The sequence below is a fragment of the Gossypium arboreum genome, chromosome 13, assembly GCF_025698485.1.
Source record: "Gossypium arboreum isolate Shixiya-1 chromosome 13, ASM2569848v2, whole genome shotgun sequence".
NCBI lineage: Eukaryota > Viridiplantae > Streptophyta > Magnoliopsida > Malvales > Malvaceae > Gossypium > Gossypium arboreum.
The window spans coordinates 1,556,194-1,577,711 of record NC_069082.1 but is presented as its reverse complement, the minus strand read 5'-3'; the positions used below and the strand labels follow the sequence as shown (position 1 = coordinate 1,577,711).

General features: G+C 27.7%; 2 protein-coding genes and 1 non-coding gene across 3 annotated transcripts; all 3 read left to right on the top strand.

Moving 5' to 3' along the window:
• Positions 1-5,531: 5,531 nt before the first annotated feature.
• Positions 5,532-7,361, top strand: LOC108461807 (uncharacterized). The gene is made up of 2 exons (XM_017761747.2): positions 5,532-6,432; positions 6,866-7,361. The coding sequence occupies exons 1-2, from the start codon at positions 5,605-5,607 to the stop codon at positions 7,175-7,177; spliced, it is 1,140 nt and encodes a 379-aa protein (XP_017617236.2). The 5' UTR covers positions 5,532-5,604; the 3' UTR covers positions 7,178-7,361.
• A 4,343-nt stretch (positions 7,362-11,704) lies between these two features.
• LOC108463130 (xylan O-acetyltransferase 1-like) lies at positions 11,705-13,910 on the top strand. Its single transcript, XM_017763078.2, has 5 exons — positions 11,705-12,418; positions 12,501-12,672; positions 12,764-12,963; positions 13,053-13,211; positions 13,293-13,910. Exons 1-5 carry the CDS (start codon positions 11,904-11,906, stop codon positions 13,639-13,641), a joined length of 1,395 nt encoding a protein of 464 aa, XP_017618567.1. The 5' UTR covers positions 11,705-11,903; the 3' UTR covers positions 13,642-13,910.
• A 1,215-nt stretch (positions 13,911-15,125) lies between these two features.
• On the top strand, positions 15,126-15,198 carry TRNAA-AGC (transfer RNA alanine (anticodon AGC)). Its single transcript has one exon. It is a non-coding gene; the product is annotated as a tRNA-Ala (tRNA).
• The last annotated feature ends 6,320 nt before the right edge of the window (positions 15,199-21,518 follow it).

Sequence of the window (21,518 nt, the reverse complement as noted above, 5' to 3'; positions counted from 1 at the left end):
CATAGCAAGGTAATTAGCATGGATAATATCTTCAATATGATCAATATAAGCTTTCAAATCTTCAAGATATGTTAACAAGGTACGTGATCCAATCCAATCTTGGTTCCCATAACAGTGTTTGGATATCATTGATAAGCTTATACACGTCAAAAGCATAAACATAGATCATAACTTAACGATTTTGTTATCAAAATTTGCCAACACCATATACGGCAAGTTAAGAGATTAGGTGTCTGACACTGCTCTTGGGCAACTCCTCATAAACTACCTCAACACTGCTTTAATTAAATTTCGTTTGGTTGGAGAAAAAGAGAATAAAATGGATCGATAAAAAGAAAAACTTTGATCATTCTTTTGGCATGAAAGAAATAAATTAAAAGAAAATTAAAAGGGTAATTATTTAATTTATTGGCCGTGAAAATTTTTAACTCTACAAGTAGGGTTGAGATGTCCTATTTATTTTAAATTTTTAAATATTTAGGCACATGACAAATTCTGTATTTAATTTAGCCCAATTAAATATGACGAAAATATTCACTCCACTTAAACTAATAACTTTTCTTTTGTAGTTAAATTATGATTTATCCATGATGTAGATGAAAAATTATGTAAAAAAAATAAAAGTTGAAGGTTTAAAATTATATTATTAAGTTTAAATCTCATTATATATATTTTATTAATTATATATATAAATATTAAGATTTAATTTGGTATCTAAGTTTGACACTTTTTTAGTATGGTACTTTTTTTGTCCACAACGACATCTATATTTGGTAAAAATTATGGTACTTAGGAGTAACAGTTTTAATTTTTAGTGTTGGGATAAATCACAAAATTGTAAATGAATTTTGGCTTAATACATAATTTTATACATAAAATATCGATTTGAGCTAAATCTCACAAATTATTAATATATCATCATTTTATGTTTATATATTGCATACAAAAATAATTATATTTATTTAATATACAAATAAATCGATGTATTTATTTCTTCAAATGTGTATGATTGAATCAAAATTAAAGTTTGATCTATACATTTAAATCACAATTGAAGTTTCATGTGTATAATTGCACTAAATTAAAGTTTACATACCAAATTGCACATTTAATTACAGTTCATGTATAACTTGAGATTTTTCCTTTTAGTGTTTAATTCGATTTTAGAGTTGATTTGATGAAAATTCTGATTTTACTAGTAATTTTAGCAATTAAATTTCTTCAAATCAATATTAAAACTTGAAAAAATCACAACCATTAGACTCCATTTAACAAATTAAATATAAAATTAAACAAATTTACCATTATTACTAAATTTATTATAATAACAAAACCGTGAAAATTCAAATATAACACTATTAACAATTAACTTCCGTCAAAACAACTCTAAAACCCGAATCAAACTCTAAAAAATTAATATTGTTACCTTTGATACCAAAGTGTATTAATTTTGATAAAATACATGTACCACATTGGACAAAAAAAAAGAGTCAAAATCAAGTGTTAGATAACTTGTTTTGTAAAAAAACATTGCTTTCTAATAATTTCTCATTTGAGTTGAAACTCGGTTAATAAGTGACACCAATGCAACCAAACATTTAATAAATAATATAAGAAATTTTATCACACTATGCTGTGGATAAATAATATAAGAAATTTTATCACACTATGCGTGGAAACTATGTACTTAAAATACATATGTTAATTTAAAAATAACGTATGAAATATATACGATATTAAAATAAAAAATATATTAAATTATGAGAAAAATAAAATTTAAACACATAAATATATTATATTAAGAATACTAAATGTATTACAAGTGTTTATCATGATGTTGACATCAATTTTAAATTAATATCGAATTGACTTGTGACACAAACTCAATCAACAATATTATTAATATAAACAAAACTCCCATATATAAGGAAACAAACATTGTTTTCCCCATTTTTCTCCTCACTTGTGTTTCCCATATTTTCTTACCATCCAAACATCATATTAAGAAAGACATTGTCCCATGATTCTCTCTTCCTCACAGTCAAAGTTAAAAGACATAAATAAATAAATTCATCATGGCTTTGGTTTCCAGTAATAATAAAAAAAAAATTAACACATGTTTTAACCACATTTCTTAAATAGAAAATATTATTATTTTTAAAACAAAATTTTAATCTCTATCCACTTAAAGACATTTTCTCTCTATACAATACATTATACATCACTAATAAAATTATTAAATATTATATTTAATACAAAATCTTAATATTAATATAAAACATAAAAATTTGTTGAGATTCCAAGTGTTTGGTAATCACATTAGCTTCGATTAAATTTATAATTAAGTTGGATTGGATTGCTAAACGGGAGGTAAAATTCTCTCATTATTATTTTTTTCATCCACAAAATTCGAATTAAGACCTTATTTAAAAAACATCGAGTTACTTACACATCACCTAAACATAAGTTGATAAAACTTTTTAACTAATCTTGAAAGATAACATTAACCATATTACTATTTATTAGAAACCAGGTAAGATTAACTAGAAGAAATTGACTAATAGAAAATAATGAAAGAACAATTTGTAATCTGAAAACAATTTCTGATTTGATTCATGAAAACTTGCTTAATCACATGCTCTTTTGAAAAGCCTTTTGTAGACCTTCCTTAACTGCTCCTAACAACTTTAACAACCCTTAGCTCTATCAACAGCTTATTAACAGACTAACCACCTAGCTAACTGATCCTTTACACTATTAATCTAATATATGATAAAATTATATCTAAAAAAAAGTTAAAATATGCTTTAAGTTTTTATACATTTTTTTTTATATTTGTGAGAGAATGTCTCTTATTTTGACCACCGTTTATTTTGAATTTCTTTTTCCAATCAAACTCTATTTTTAATTCTCTATTTAAACTCTGATTAACCTAGAGTTGTTGTAATTATATATGCTACAAATTTTAGCTTATAAATAGGCCTTAGTTACTCTAAGTTTTACACAACAAAAATTATTTAGATGGAGAGAAATTTGTTATTTGTTTTAAAGGGTTTTTCTTTTAATTCTCTCAATCTCTTTTACTCTACTTTATTATAGCGAAGTCTTTTTTTGCCTGTAGTTTTTTATCGTCTCTTAAGGATTTTTTTCACGTAAAATTTTTCGTGTTCAATCTTTTCGATTCTTATTTTATTCAGTTTGTTCGTTGCTTAACCGGGTTTATCCCCAACAATGTTTGAAATTCAATCTCTTTATTTTTTACTTTTACTTAATTTAGTCTATTTACTTTTTAAAATCTAAAATACAATTCTAATTGTTAATACCATTAAATTTTTACCAAGTATATAATTTATTTTTATTTTAAAATATCACACCAACACATTTAATAAAATTTTTTGATGACATTAAATTTTAAATTTGAAAATTAAAGATATCAAATTCTAAAATTAAAAAAATTCAAATTTTGAATACAAAAGATACATAAACTTACAGTATATTTTAACCATAAAAAATACAATTAACAAATAAATTTAATAAATTAAATTAAAAAATCTAGTTTGAGACACTTTATTAACAAAATACATTCCAAAATACCTAATACAACCAATAACCATTTGATGGCCACAATTTCCCTAAGAACAAGGCAGCAGGCTGCCACTCCCTGCAAAAAGCTAGGAATAATTTATTGGATTCCCAATATCACCATGCTGCTTGCTTATTGTCTTCTCTTCCCCATTTTATCCTCTTAACCATATATTATTAATGCACTAAAAGCCTGAAAAAGTGATGATTAAAAAATATTTAAAATTTGAATTGTGGGTTAATTATTTTTAGATGTCTGGTTATACTGACATTATATAGAATTGATTGCAGGCTCACCCATGTGCAACATCTGTGACATCAAACCAATTTTAACATTTGTTAAGCATGTTCCAAATTTTGTTATTTTTAATATTTATGTTTTTGAATTTCAAAATTAAATTATATTAATTTATTATTTTCACGTAAGATAAAAAACATGTTATTTTAGTTAATAGATTTAATTAATTATTACGGTTTGGGTCATGAGTAAAATTTAAACTTCGAAAGGAATAGAAATTGATAACATATTTTTGACTAAACTGATTTAACTATTACAGATAAACTTGATATTAAAATCAAAGCTAAAGTAATTTTCCATTTCCTCAATTCATGCTTGTATAACCTAAAGTAGTCTTGCACCAATCTTTGACAACAAAAAAATGTATACACATTTAATATATACTTTTTTACAAAACAAGTTAAGGTTATTGTTTCTTCTTAATGTAGACTTAAATTTTCCTTTATTTAAGCATATGGACAATGTTAAAAAACCATTATATATTGAAAGAGTTAAATTGATTCGATTGATTCGTTCAGTTCGATTAAATAAAATATTAAAAATCTATAAAAATAAAAATATAGATAAAATTAGTTCAGCTGATTTTTAAATTTAATTTTGTTTTCAAATAAATTTTTAATATAACCAATCTAATTTGATTATGCAAATATTGTAGAAAATATTATACGCAAATTATAAAAATCTTCAATCTTCAAAGATCTATATACCTAAATAAAAGTTATCTCCTAAAAAATATCCTGCTGGAATGATGGCACGTGTGAAAAGAAAAGCAATTATACGATGTAGAGGAATAAGTCACGGGTATAGATTTTCTTTAAAATAATTTTAATAAAAATTTTGATTAAATTAATTTAATATGTCAAAAAAATTTTAATTGATTAAATAGATCGCTTTTTTTAATTTAAGAAAATAACCGTTTTTTGAAGAGAGAGTATGAGAGCGCGTTCAATTGGGCATATTTTCTACATAGTTGATAAGAAAGCACGACCAGTTAAACAAGCTTTCTTTAAAATTAATTGTTTTGATATTTTATTTTTTTAATTATTATATTTAAGAAAAGATAGTGTAAAATTTATAAAAATAAATAAATTCGATAAAAGTATCATGAATGTTATTATATTAGGAGGTGGATTGTATTTTATCTCTTCTACTCAAGAAGTGGATAAATTAGTTCTTCTACATTAGATAAAAGAGCAAATTGGACTCTGTTAAAAATTTCACCCGTTTTTTACTATTAAAACTAGTATTTATAATTCAATATGAGGTACATGTGACACGCTATGTGTAACTGTTTGGTTACTCCATCAATCACACTAGTTTTTAACAATAGAAATGGATGAAATTTTTAATAGAAACGACCAAGTTGCTCTTTGATATAATGTATAAAGATTAATTTGTCCATTTTTTGAGTGAAATAGACAAAATGCAATCTGACTCCTAATGCAGAAACTTTCATGGTGATTTTATGTAATCTTATTCATTAACCGTACATAGAATTATACGGTATTAATGTATCAAATATAATTTTTTTTAAAGAATCAAATATAAATCTTTGAAATAATTAAATTAAAAATCAAAGATTTGATTTTAATTAGTCCACACGTAAGAAAAAATAATACATACACACGTGTGACACACCCACTTTACTATATATTTTCAACAACCTTTATATTTCTGATATATACATATTATAGTATACAGCTAAGGGTCCATTTTATCTTTCCATGTCCATGGCATTTTCAACTCACAAGCAACATCAACACCTGCCAAACTTGTACGGCGCCACCGCAGCCCCACCGCCAACCCCTTCCGCCCAACCCAACCATCACACTGTCACGTCATCCGCCGCCGCAGATGCACTCTCCAATCTCCTCCACCGCCTCCCTCCTACTCTTTCCCTCCCTAAACGCCGCTCCTCCACATCCGCCACCTCTCGTGCTCTTCCTACCCTCTCTTTCTCTGACCCTAACTTTAATCATCTACTTGTCTCCTCCGGTTCAGAACTCGGCTTCCTCCAACTCACAAACCATGACATACCATCCCAACTCGCTAACTCAGCCGAGACTGAGTCTCTGTCTCTCTTTGAACTCACCAGAGACCAAAAAGAATCGTGTTTCCCTAAAAACTGGCCTTTAGGCTTTGATGCTGATGACGATGACGAGGAAGAAGAAGATGGGGATGGAAAGGGTGAGTCCTTTTGCTTGGATACTGAGTGTTCAACTGAGACAACAGCCGATTTATCATTGACTTCTCTAAGAGAGTTCACACGGGCTTTAGAGAAACTGGGTTTGAAGATCATTGATAAGTTGGCAGATGCAATGGGGTTTGATAACTCGATAGGAGAGGATCCGACCCGGTTTCGTTCATTGATGTGGATATCAGAGGGTTTACATGGGGACCATGATAAACCATCGGGCGGGTTTTACCCGTATGTGATCGGGTTGCAATACCAAATCAGGTGTCAAAAATATTCCTTGTTGAAGGATTCGGGTTCGGTTTCGGTTTCGCCCCAAGTGGACTCAATCATGGTCACTCTTGGTGACATTGCTCAAGTAACTTTTATTTCACCCTTAATTCATTTATTAGTATTAATTTTTAATTAATATTTGCCTAACTTTTATATCTTCCTTTTTGGCAATTTACAACTATCATTATCAACTCATAAATTTAATTTCTTTTCCAATCTCAATTTCTAAATTAATTTTTCAGATTAGGCTAAATTATTAGAAAATTTCTTGATAAATAATATGGTTGAAACCCGTACTAATCGAGTGTTTGATAAAAAAAAATTAGTAACTAATCTATACATGTCAAAATAAAATAGTGATTTATGTTTAGAGCTTCCTTATGTATGAATTAAATGTTAGGATCAATTTGGATTAGAGCGGTTGAATCGAGAATCGATCGCAGGATTAAATTAATGATAGTTTTTCTTTATGAATTTTGTAAGCTGGTAAATCTAAAATTCAGTATATGTATTGACAGGTATGGAGCAACGGGAAACTTAGCAAAGTGCGAGGAAGACCAATGGCATGTTTAGGCGACGGAAACAAGTCTCGTTTCGTATCAATGTCACTATTAGTGACGCTTCCATGTAATAGTAGAGTTACACCTTTGCTTCCAAAGGTCGTCGGTGAAGAGGGAACTGGCGACGACGATGATGAAAGTCAAGTTTGTGGAAGTAAGGAAGAGCAAGAAAAGAGATTGTTTAATTCATTTTCCTTCGAAGACTATGCATGGAGAGTTTATAATGAATGTTACCTCTTTAATGATCCACTTGATAGATATCGCATTTAATGATTTTTTTTTCTCAATTTTAGTACTGTTGTTATAACAATTTGAAAATTGTGGATTCGAGTGTGTTTAAAAAGTAATATTTTTCAATTTGATCAGTTGGGATTTAAAGAGATGTATGAGTAATTTAAGAAATATATATATATTTCTTTTATATTTATAAATAATTGAATTTTTGTCAATGAAATAGTAGTGTAATTTTGTTTTGTATTTTATCATTATATGGTATAAGTTGTTATTATTAGGGTTGTTTTAACATTTAACTAAGTTAGTATTAATCGAATTTTTTAAACTTTTAACTGTTAATCGAACTGTTTTATGCTTAGGAAACACTAAGGGTGGTGACACTACCCTTTTTGGGACTAGGATTTGTCATCCCTATTATGTAGATGGGCTTATTGGGTACACTTATATGTATTATTTGGATTTAACCAATTTATACAATTTAATTAACCCAATAACCAATTTTTCAATTTCCCACAATTAAATTATTTTTGTAATCCAATTCTAATTTTATTAAAATCATGATGACGTTAGCGTACTAGAATTTATGAGGAAATATTTCTAATTTCCCGGTTCAATAAAACTATGATTTTTCATTTCAAATTTCAATTATTTAATTTCAATCAATTAAATAATAGTTTGAAGAAATTGATTTAATCTCTAATTCATTGTTTGTACTTATTGAGAAAATGCATTCAATGATGAAAGTGATACATGTGATTTATTTTTCTTAACCATCATTTTCATTCATGTCATAATATTAGTTCTACATGCAATCTATTTTAGGTTTTGTTAAGCTAGTAGAGAGACCGACTGGACATATATAATTTGTGCTCAAATAATTTGTTATTAAGTTTCGACTCTTCGTCTATTACTTACAACATTGTTTAACCATGGGCTCATTCCATTAAAGTACCGTGATTGAACTTTTCCTCATTATATATCATTACGAAAACAATTAAATAGAAGCTTGCCTAATGATTTTGTCATAAGTGTGTTACCCTCATGTCATATCCTTAATCTCTTTGAGGTTAAATCAGTTCACCAATATGATCCTATTTTATCTCATGGTAACCGTTATATCTTTCATCATGAAAAAGTTAATTACTAACAAATAGTAATTAAATCATTCATTTTAGGCAAATGACCCGTGGCCACATGGGTTTTCTATCTATCATATAATGCTAAAGAGAGAATATCATTTACCCTTAATCGAGCAACGAATTCCACTATTGTAAATAAATTTATGTCATGTAGAAGTTGTATACTGATCTGTCATCAATGAATTTTTGTTATTTTAGCATTATGATATGATCACATCCTATAACTTAGTATAAGTTAAACATTAAGTAATCATTGAGTTAATATTTGCTTACATTTTATTTTGCGTACAAAAATCGTTTAGGACAAATACAAATAATATTAATGTCTGAAATTTTATTAAATCAATCTATTAAAAAAATTAAAAGATTATATTTAGGGCACTAGATTCAAACAGGTTCAACTAAGAGGCCAAAGTGAGTTAAGAAGGAATGTGTTATCCAAAGTGTAAAGGGATTATTAGAGTGAAGGATCTAATTCTCTAGAATAATGTTTGTATTCTAATGAATTTATGGTTTTTCTGGATCAAAGCAGGTTCACTACGGGTGGCTTGGATCGAGCGTTATAGGTTGAAAGCATGAAGTATCTTGCAAGCACAACCACTTTATGGATAAAAATGTTGAGGCTTAAGCCTTTAATTTTCGGCCAGGCAAGGCCTAAGATAAGCCTAGATAGAGGAGAGCAAAAGACCCTTAGCATAAGCTGATCTAGGGAAGCCTTACTATACCAAGACATTCTTTCATTGTTTGGTTGATTAAACCAGACTAGCTTTCAGTGAAAACCAAATTGATCCTGGTTGTATTCTATGCATGGAGAGTAGGAAACTTGGGACCATCTCTTTGGTAGTTGTCCTTTGTCGAGGCAATTGCGGGAGCTTATTGTACAAGCATGTAGGCTACAACTAGTCCATATCTCCTTGCAAGAAAATTTTGAATGTAAATCCTTGTTTATGATCAATCCTTATAATTGCATCCAATGCTTTCATTTACACGATTTGGCACTTAAATTTTAAAGGGTCTTTTTCCCATATATTAGATAGATTTTTAGACTCGAACAGATTCCTCATCCCTTAAATAGGTTTATTCATCATCTAATTTATCGATAATGTATACATAATTAATACAATCAAATATTAACCCATATAAAATTCATCCAAATTATTTAATGTTTACAACGACGTTGAGTAAGAAAATATATTGTTGAATCAATTATAGAAAGTACATATACCTAAATTGATGTAGATGGACCCTAGAGATAAGAATATTGAAAACAAAGTGCAAAAGCAAAAAAAGAATCTTTAATTGTAAGGTATTGTATTCTATAGCTTCCTTGGCTTGGAATAAAAGTGATGGCCCACTCTTCAAAACTACCATCCCCATAAAAGAGTGAAGTGAAGTACTCAAACCCAAATATAAATTATATTAAATTAAATTGTTAACACTTTTATACTTTAAAATATTTAATTTATTCGATTACATCTTAGTTCGAGTGTGCTTTGAAGCTTATTATCTTCTTATTTAAGAATCGAGAAAAATTATAAAAATTTTAAACATTATATCAAAAATAAAAAGATTAAACATCTTGAAACTACACTAAATATGGTCAATAAAATAATGTGGTTGTCACCCAATGTGATATTTACCTAAAGGTGTTATTTTATCAAATTATTATCCTATAAAACATCTTTCCACGGTTGTGGACAAATAAATATCACACAACTTTTATATCATTTATTTATACAAGATTTGTTGGGAAAAAGAATATATGTATATATATATATATATAAATAATATTAAATATACAATAATTTTTGGTTTGGGAAGATTTATGAACATTGCACCAACTAAAAACATTGACATTTGGAAGGATGATTAGGTGAAATATTTTACCATAATTATACTTTAAAGAAAGGAAAATTATAGTTATACCCTTTGAAATGAGAAAGTTACTGGATTTTGCTCCTTTAATTATTTTTTTAAAGGGTGAATAGGAGAACTCAAAATCAAGTATTTATCATAAGAATAAGAGTTAATATACTATTTGGTACCTGAGTTTAGTTTTAGTATTCAATTTGATGTTTGAATTTGGCGTTAATGTTCAATTTGGTTCCCAAATCAAACAGTCCAATGAATATTTGACACGTGTATTCTAATTAAAAAAAACACATTTACTTAATTAAGACCAAAGAAAAATCTCAAGTATCAAATTGCACATTCGGGTATCAAGTTGGGATAAAAAGAAACTCAAGTATCAAATTCAATATTGAAGCTAAACTTAGGTACTAAATAGTATATTAACCCTGAGAGTAACAAAGAGTTAAAGGTAATAAAATAATATAAAAATAGAGGTAATATACTATTTGGTACCTAATTTTGGTTTCAGTGTTTAATTTGGTACCTAAGTTTTTTTCGTCCAATTTGATAGCTGAGTTTGACTTCAATATTTACTTTGGTACCTGAGTTTTTTCAATTTGATATTTGAGTTTCTTTTTGTTCCAATTAAGTATCTATGTTTTTTTATTAGAGCACACTTATCAAACATTCATCGAGTAACATGATGTCACTTAGTTTGAATATCAAATTAAACATTGAAACCAAACTAAAGTACCAAATTGAGATAAAAAAATTTTAAGTATTAAATTGAACATTAAAACTAAACTTACGTACCAAATAATAGATTAACCCTTAAAAATAGTACTATATCATCTTTTTTATTTGATATAAGCTTTCTTCATGAAAAGGATTGAATGATTATTATTTTTTTCGCTTGACCTTCTGCAACATTTGCAAACTAATCCAACCCCACTTCGGAAACAGATTCTGAAATGCATCAGGGCCCTTCATTTAATCTAACCCCACATAAGAATCACACTCAAAACCATCTGATTAGAATACATCATTTTTCTTCCATCCTCTCTAGGTTGGCTGTTGACCATTTTGAGTTCCAAATTCCAAGGGGGTGAGAACCTGAAGTTTTTGGAGGATAGACAACAGGTTTCCATGTCTGATGAAGCTTCCATATCAGTATGTAATGGAGAAATTTGGGTCTACCTGAAAATAGTTTTCAACACCACACCTACCAATATTCAAAGTCTGTATCTTATAGTTTGGATTAAGACCAACCAAGACAAGCTTTGAAATCACTCTTTGAGCTTTCTTTCTGAGGGGGAGATTGTTTTGATTGAAAAAGAAATGTAAAAGAAAATATATATATATGAAAACTTGAGAAAGACAACTCTCCCTCCACCAGAATATTTGCTAACCAGTTTTCATTTTGAAGAAAAACACCTTGTCACCACCAACCCTTATTTAAACAAAATACGCAGTGAAACTACCTGTCAGGTCCTTTTATTATAGGGAATGATTCAAATTAGTCCTTTTATTATAGGGAATGATTCAAATTAGTCATTAGTAAGTAGATCAATTTAGGTACTGCACCAGTAAATGGACTAGTTTGAAGCAATACTTATAATAGAAGGACCTTCCATGAATTTGACCCGAAATAAACCTAATTATATGGTCTCCTAACAAGTGTATTTCTTCATATTTTTTCCCCTCTCTATATATTCTTCTCATGCAACCACGTCGTGTTGTAAAGTAAGACTCTTTGGAGTGAAAGAAGAGCGATGAAGCAACGCAAAACCAACAACAATCTTCCCATATTTGTTGTGGTTTTCACAGTGTTTTTGTTTGGGGTTTTCATGTACGATGAGGACGTCAAGTCCATAGCCGAGTTCCCATTTTCAACCCCTAAAGCTACCCAAATCCAAGACCAACAATCCAAACAAGCCAACAACCCAGAAAATGTGGTTCTGCCATTGAACTCGAAAGAAACAACAAAGGAACCAGATGATGATCATCATCATCATGACTTGGAGGAATCCATTGTTGTGAAAGATGATGAGCAGCAACAAAAGATTGAAATACCAGTGGTTGAAGAAGACGATGATGACGTTGAATTACCTCCAGAAGATTGTGACCTCTTCACTGGACAATGGGTTTTCGACAATGAAACATATCCTTTATATAAAGAAGATGAATGTGAGTTTCTTACAGCACAAGTTACTTGCATGAGGAATGGAAGAAAAGATTCTATGTATCAGAATTGGAGATGGCAACCTAGAGATTGTAATTTACCCAAGTAAGACCATTTCTTTATACACTTTTTTTGAAGATACTGATAGATTCTGACAGTTTTTGTTTTGTGATTTGTCTGTTACTAGGTTTAAACCAAGATTATTCCTTGAGAAGTTGAGGAACAAAAGGCTTATGTTTGTTGGAGATTCATTAAACAGGAACCAATGGGAATCCATGATTTGTCTGGTTCAATCTGTTGTCCCTGCTGGAAATAAGAGCTTGAACAAATCTGGGTCTTTATCTGTGTTCAGAATTGAGGTAAAAAAAATTTCCATATGAACAAAGCTTGCAAAACACTTGGTTCCATAGTTCATGATTTTCAGACAATTTTTATTTTTTGTCTTTGAAGGACTATAATGCAACAGTGGAGTTTTATTGGGCTCCTTTTTTGGTTCAATCAAATTCAGATGACCCAAAACGACACAGCATCTTGGATCGTATAATTATGCCTGAATCAATCAAGGAACATGGCAAGAATTGGAAAGATGTGGACTACTTGATCTTCAATACATACATTTGGTGGATGAACACTTTCACTATGAAAGTCTTGTAAGTGGTTGAAAAAACATTAACATCAATGTTTGATTCTTTCTTTTCTTTTTCCTTTTTAATGGATCTGATGTGGGTGTGCGTACCAGACGAGGATCGTTCGACCGAGGCGACACCGAATACGATGAGATCGAACGTCCAGTAGCGTATAAGAGAGTATTGGAAACTTGGTCTAAATGGGTTGAAGAAAATGTGAATCCGAATCAAACCACCGTCTTCTTCAACAGCATGTCTCCTCTTCATATCAAGTAATAGATCACTGGTTTTCCTTCTATCCTTCGTTTAACTTTGAACCCGAAGTTTAATTTAATTGGTTCATATATTTGTAGGAGCTTGGATTGGAACAATCCAAATGGGATCAAATGTGCCTTAGAGACTACCCCAATTCTCAACCAGTCAATGTACCTAGATGTGGGCACAGACCGTCGACTACTTGTCATTGCCAACAACATTACTCAAAATATGAATGTTAAGGTTCATTTTGTTAACATTACAAGCCTGTCGGAATACAGAAAAGATGCACATACTTCTGTCTATACAATTCGTCAAGGTAAAATGTTGACACCAGAACAACAATCTGACCCGGAAAATTTTGCAGATTGTATCCATTGGTGTCTTCCCGGACTACCCGACATATGGAATGAATTCCTTTACACACGTATCATTGCTAACTCGTGACTTATAGACATAACTCATGTTATCCATTAAGTGTTTTTTTTTTCTTTGACTCCATTATTACTTCAGTCATATGGATCATCAAAAAGTTTTGATTTTGTGCCATTGTTGATTTAATGGTGATTGGAGTAGGGAGTCTAAGAATGTTAAATTTTATCACTCATTGAGCAAACTTAGCCCAAGCACACAAAATTGTATAATTAAAGCATATGTTGGAAACTTTGCAAGAGGAAATAAAGGTTAATATACAAGCACTTTTTCTTCTTTAATAATGTCATGTTTGGTTACTTTATGTGTAATTTCTTTCTCTTTTCTTTCCTCCATTTACTTAATTAACCTAATACACAAAAATGTATTATAATCTTGTTTTTGGAACATTTAACTGCAGGCATTTAAATGTAAGAAGTTTGAGAGAAAATCAAACTGTCACAAATATAAGGACTAATTCAGTCGAGTTTAAATAAAACTCGATTGAAGGTTGAAGTTAATTGTTTAACCAATACTTCACTCGTAGAGAAAGGGGAAGAGATGAACGAGGAAAAACGAGCTAATTATACAATGCATTCAATTATGTTCATATAATTAATGATTGTCTGATTTATAGTATAATTCATTTTATTACATTATACATAGTTCAATTCAACCGGATCAATGATTATATAATTAATGTTATAAAGCATTCACTTACGTTCATAATTAGGTAAATACAAATGCGTGTAACGTCATTACACTTGTATAGAAAGAATTTAGTTGGATCGTTAAATGTACAACTAATTATAATTCATGTGATCAAGTTCATAAAATTAATTGTAGAAGTGGCAACCAGGCGAGTTTAGGTGGGTTCAAGTCAGATTATTTCGGGTTTGGATCTTTTCAGGTTCAGTTTTTTTTTAGTTCAATCTCGGAGCTGGTACACTGATTCAAAACAAGACAAAAATTAATTTGACTGCGAGTCGGTAGGAATTGGTTGAACTGAATTTTATATTTTTTAAATAACTATTTTTTATGAAATTTTATTAATTCATAATAATTGTTAAATCGAAAATATGTTGCTTAGTCAATTCAACTATTGGTTCAATTCCAAAAACATTGAAATACTATGAGAAAATATAAGTTTAAGATATGGATCATCAATTAAGTAAGTAGCAAGTATCAAATAAAAATGAGTTGACATATTTAGGGTGAGTTTGGATAGACAGTGTGTCTACTTGTGGTAAGTGTAAAAACAGCTGTGGTGGTGAGATTAAATACTATAACAATATTATAACGTGAGACAAAAAGTAAGTTAACATGATGAAAGTGAAGCGGAAATTCTCTACAATTTTATTTTTATAAGGAAAAGACAAATTATTGTAGAGAAGAAATATTATACTAATTTATTTGGCATTGGACTTCTTTCTTGTAGAATCTGATGTCAATGAAAATAAAGACTGTTAATCGTAAAATACAATTTGAATATACTTATTTCTTATTTAAGAAAAACAAAAGGGGATGTAGCTCAGATGGTAGAGCGCTCGCTTAGCATGCGAGAGGTACGGGGATCGATACCCCGCATCTCCATTTTCTTTGCTTTTTCCCTTCTCAAATTCAAAGCTGCTCGTTCGTTTGGGCAACTACAGCAATGCGACATGCTGATGGTTTTAATCTTATCGGTCTTTGTATTTGTGAGGTCCTTTTCTACTAGTAAAATTGAAAGGCTTAATTCAAAAAATAATCCTTAATTTTTTCCGTATTCTTAAAATGATACTTTTTTTTTTCAAATGTGGCACTCAAATTTAACTTTCGTCACCCATTTTACCTCAAAAGTTAACATCGTTGAGAAAAAGAATTTTTTTTGAACAATTTCCTTATAGATTTTGATTATATTTGTTCTTTTTGACACAATGCTTAGAATTATCCATAGCTCCTTTTCAACCCTTAAATGGAAAGATAATACGTTTCAACGCACTCAAACCCACGTCCTTCTGCATTAGCAACAGTATCCATGTCAATCATGCTAAAATTCAATCAGCATACATGACAACATTTTAACTTCACTAACGGAATTAAAAATAAATAAACTTCACCATTAGTGTATCAAATAATATTCCCAAAAATATTGATGGTATTAAACCATAATGATATTTTTTCAAACAATAAAGATTAATTCTATTAAAATCAGAACTTATTTAATTATTTTAGTAAAAGAAAATTAAATTAATCTATTCAACAACAAATGAATAAATTTAAACTAATTCTTATATAAAAAGCCGTTTCAAATACAATAGTTGTTGGAATCATATCCGTCGATCGGATCGATTTAACTAAGAATCAATCAATATAATAATTTAAATAAAAGAGTTATACATTTAGTTAAAATTAAATTGATAATAAAATTAAAAATTAATGATTTAACTGATTTCATCACCGGTTTTACTTTTAAAATCATGTGGTAAAGCAAAGGTTGTTAAGCATGAGTGCCCACTTGACAGTTGACAGCTTTGATATCACGACAACGGGACATATTTCTAAAACAAATCTGCCAACCCAACCGCTGTTCTTTCTTGTCTGCTTCGATTTCCAGGAAAGACGACATCAACTACTGAACAACCACCAAAAGCAAAAGGCTCCCTTGAATATGTAAATAGTAATTTTTCAAATAATAAATATTAGATTATAATATATTAATTACTTGGGTGAAAAAGTTTATGAAATAAATTTATAAAAATTGATGTATAAAGTTGAAGTTGAGATATTAAAAATCATGGTATGTTGAATTTAGATTTATTAAAATATAAAGACATAAATATTTTCAAAATAATATTTGTTACTTTACAAAATGAACGGGTTTTTAATAATTTTACAATTGAATCGAAACTCATATACCATTGAATTTCAAAAGTTGCTTTTCGACCCTAAAAATAATGTCAAACGCTTGACTTTTAAGGTTGAAAGTGTTGTCAAAAAGTGCTCTTGCACCCAAACGTAAAAGTTGAAACTTAGGTGTTGGTGCGTAGGGATAAAAATAAATTTATGAGAAATTGATGAAAGTTTTAAGGCGTGTATCAATGCCATTTTTTTTTAAGATTCTATTCGTTCCCATTTATATTTTGGTATGCAAAAGAGTTATTGAAAAATAAATTTTGAAGATACAATGAAGGTCAATTACTGTTGATGTTTTACACTGACGGAAATGATCCACTGAGCATTGAGTGGAGCACAACAATAATATCAATTTCTATTAAAAATTTCTACAGTAATTCTTTCTTAAGACAATCTAGATCAAATCTACAAATCAACTAATTTTTTTGCCTCTCACAGGACCAAAACCCCAGCCGATTTTTGGTCCACCTAATCTGTAAAAAATGGTAATATTTGGTCAACCTAATGTCGGCCCAAATGAAAATAACTTTGGGCTAATTTTACAGACCAGAACTTCACGGGCCGGAGATTCCTTTTGGTTTTTGTCCAAATAAAAATTTGTATTTTTTTCCTTGGAATTGAAGCAAGTTTTGTAATTCGTCCAAAAGAAAAGTAGATTCGCGTAGCGCATTTGAACCCAAGAAGACAAAAGTTTGGTAGAGCGGTCCAAGGCAGGGTGGGTCCGCCCAACTTTAAATGGTAATATTTGGATTCTTCACCATTCAACCTCTGAATTTTCATTTATTATGTTTTGTCATCTTCCCATATAATTTATATTTTGGGTAAATTATGTCATTAATTACTAAATTATGAGTAAATTTTATTTTAATTATGAAACGAAAAAATATAATTTAATTATTTATTATTTAATAATTTTTATTTAAGTCACTAAACTATTCAAAACTTTTATTTAAGTCATTGATATGTCGTAACTTATAAATAGTCTAACAACTTAAATGAAAACTTTCGAATAATTCAAGAACTATTTCATAATTTTTATATTAAGTAATCAAAACGTAATTTTATTAATAGTTTGGTGAGGTGTAGTTTACCCTTTTAATAAATGGTTCGTTTAATTTGATGATAAATAATATATTACATTATGTCATACTCACTTTGTAGGTGAAATTTAAGGCTTAAATCACAAAATGGTACTTAAATCATACTAAGAAGGTACCTAATTTTTTTTTTATCACAAGTGATATATAAACTTACCTAAAGTGGTATCTAAACTACACTTAATTACTCAAATTACCTTAGCCGTTTAAAAAAAAATACTCTTAACCAATCATTCGATGAGATGTGGCACTTATAAATTGAAAAAATAATTAAACTAAATTATAAAAAAGAAAATATAATTAAATTTAAAATTTTCAATTTTTTAAGCTCTCTCCTTCCATCATTCTTTCTTTTCTTTTAATGCATTCTTTTAATTGTTAGATAACTTTTCTTTGCAATCTTTTTACTGTTTTTTTTTCCTACTAAGCTTTTTCTAGAATCAGAATTTCATGCTTTATTTGACTTTTTTATTATTATTATATAAGTTCACCCAACATCAATTATTTTATACCAAGAATAGAAAAGAATATAAAAATTATTTTTAAGAAAAATAATGTATAAGTTTTGAATCGGGATGAGAAAAGAATCGAAATAGAGGTTAAAAGCGAAAAAGAAACTCATTGAAATTTGGATTTAGTTGCGAAAATTGGATTTTGATGAGTTTTAAGTGAAGAACAAAATAAATTAATATGTTTATAAAAAATTTAATAAAATAATATTTAATTTTTCAAACTTTTAGTTAAAAATTACTAAGCGTCATGAAATAATTAGTTAAGAGTTTTTTAACAGTTGAGAAAATTTGGATAACATAATATAAGTTAAGTATCACTTAGGTAACAAAGTATAATTTAGGCATCACTTATAACAAAAAAAGTTTAAGTATCGATTAGGAAAAATGATACAGTTTAATGACCATTTTATGGTTTAAGCCATTTAATAATTGTTAAATTTTATAACACTTCGGGTTTAAATCTTGTAATGTGCAAGTATTTTTTTATATGAAAATACAAAAATAACCTCAAAATAATATCATCTGCTTTGTAAAAATAAGAGGCTTTTGGTAAATTTATGTCTGAATTGAGGCTTAATTGATAAACGACACCAACTCAATTAAAATCTTAAATATAATAAAAGATAATAATATAAATAGATTGATTGATTTTTTTCAATATTTAGTAAAAGTTAAACATTTTTAATTCACTTAAAAAAATTGAGATTTACAATTTAAATTATAAAATATAAAATAAAAATCAAATAAAATAAATGTAAAATTCTGAGTCAATAGCTTTATAGTCACTGAGAAAAGTATAATATTTGAAAATTCAAAGTGGTGCATTTTGTTTTCTTTCTATTTTTGGAATTATTAAGAAGCTAGGATGCAGGGGCTGTTTAACAAATCACACATTGATAATTCCATGTAGTCACATTGTCAATGATGCCAAAAAACATTAGCAAAAATAAATAAAGTAATTGTCATTTTCAATACATATTAATGTGAATGTAGTCGAGATATTTTTCTATTATAGGGATCTGATTGAATTAGTTCATTTATTATTAAATAAATTGATTTAGTTATTGTATTTTAAAATGAATCAAATAAGATCAGTTTGTAATAGAGTTAATATTTACTGTTTAAAAAATATTATTTATTATTTATCAAAGTTAAGATCTTTAAAGTGTGTATGATTTTGTAAATGGATTTTTTAATTGAAATGCAATTGAGAAAAAAAGTAAATTTTAAGATATTTTTATAGATTAAATGTTAATTTTATTACAATTTGAATTTATTTGATTTTTTTAATAGTATAAGGACTAAATTGATCTATTTAATAATAAATAAACTAATTTGATTTAATCTCTATAATACAGGAGCACTTAGATATTTTAACCTATATTTTGAAGTTATTTTCAATGCAAAGACCATAAAAATGCATCTAATTATGAGAAAATATAATAATTTAAGTTTACAAACTCAATTTAAGTAAATAAATAAATAATATATTTATTATAACTAAAATTAAATTATTTTAAAGCATAAATAAATTGAAAATCGAAATATATTTATTCAAAACCAAAACAAATCTATCAATGTCACACATTATGAGACTTAAATCTTATAATAAATAAGAAAATAAGTCACCATGTAATATTTACATAGGGCAGCGTTTGGGGGTTAGCAGGATCTCGATCTTCTTACAATAAAAAATTTTACTTTTGATTTTTTAAGTTTTCCAATATTTTAATTTAGTAAATAGTAAAATTACACTTTAACCCTTAAAATGATAAAAATTTGATTTAGTTCTTTAAAAATAATAAAGATATAAACTATTAAAATTTTGAAATTACATCCTTGCTCTCGTAAAAATTTACAACTTAAATTTGGCTTCTTAAAAATTCCGGTTTCGCTCTTATATTTACACATGATGAAACTCGATACAATATAAAAAATGCAAAAACTTCAATCTCAACATTACAACTAATTTACTCTTGAAACCATGGTAGTCCATTCTGTTTTGGTACTGCCCATACCTCTTCAGAATGCTCCATTCGATAGTAAACCAGAACAACAAACTTTAAGTTCCAGTCAATATCAACCGTACCAAGATGTACCGATTGATTTTGCTTGTACCAACCGAAATATGGTGTACCAATGGATACCAAAATTTGAATTTAAATTAAATTTTAAAATTTATTATTTATTTTGGATTTTTGAATTATGAATCGTTTTATACATGATATGGGATGACCCTATTTTTAATTTATAGAATAGTTTTTTGATTGTTTATTTTGTTAGGAAACTTATTAAAGAATATTTTATATTTAAGTTTATTAGTATCATAATTTAATATTTGTAAATATTTTTATATACATATATTAAATATTTTTCAAAAATAACGACAAAACGAAATAGATCAATTAAAAGACCTTACTTTCAACGATACGGTACTAACTACTTTATTTAAATCTACTTAACATAAATTTATCACCATTTAATACTCCTTAAGTGTTATTTAGATCAAAACAAGGTTTTAATTTTTTTAATATTTAATACCAGTTTAATACAATCATCACTCTTTATAACATTTTATTTATTTATTAAAATTTTAAATGTTGTAAATACACAATTGCTATACATTTATAATAATGTCTCAGATATATATAACAACATTTGAGATTTGAATTTAAATTATTTTAAAAATTAAATTAAAAATATAATAATATTAATTAATGAGATTTAGATTTCATCTTTAATAAAATTTACAAATACAATTTCATTTAATAAAATAAAATAAATATAATTTTACATAGAATTTAAACATTTTATGAGAATAATATTTTAACTAAAATTTTTATTTTTATTTCTTAGTTAAAATATTTTTATTTTTATTTCTCTTAAGAGTGGAACTAATTTTATTAAAATTTAAGGCAAAAGTTTATTATAAAAATTAATGTAATAAAGAGTGTTGTTATCGATAAAAAGTTGTTATAAAAATAAAAATAAAAAAACAAAAATAAGGTTTTATAATAAAGATAATTGCTATTATGAAAGGTTGTTATAGAGAGTCCTAATTCTGCAATAATATATTATTTTTATAATATGATCCCATAAATAAAAAGGTTAATTATGTCATAGGTTCTTGTACTATTTACAAATTTAAAATTTAGTTCATTTACCTTTATTTATACGAATTAGTCCTTCTACTTTTTAGATTTTTATATTCAAGTTTAATTGTTAACATCGTTAATTTTTTCATTTAATTTGTTAGTGTGACATTTTAAAACTAAAAAAATACTTGATATCAATGTAACTAAAGAAATGACATTATAATAAATATAAATTTAACAAAATAATTTTAACTGTGCTAATAGTTGAACTTAAATTTTGAAATCTAAAAAGTAGAGGACTAAATTCTTATAAA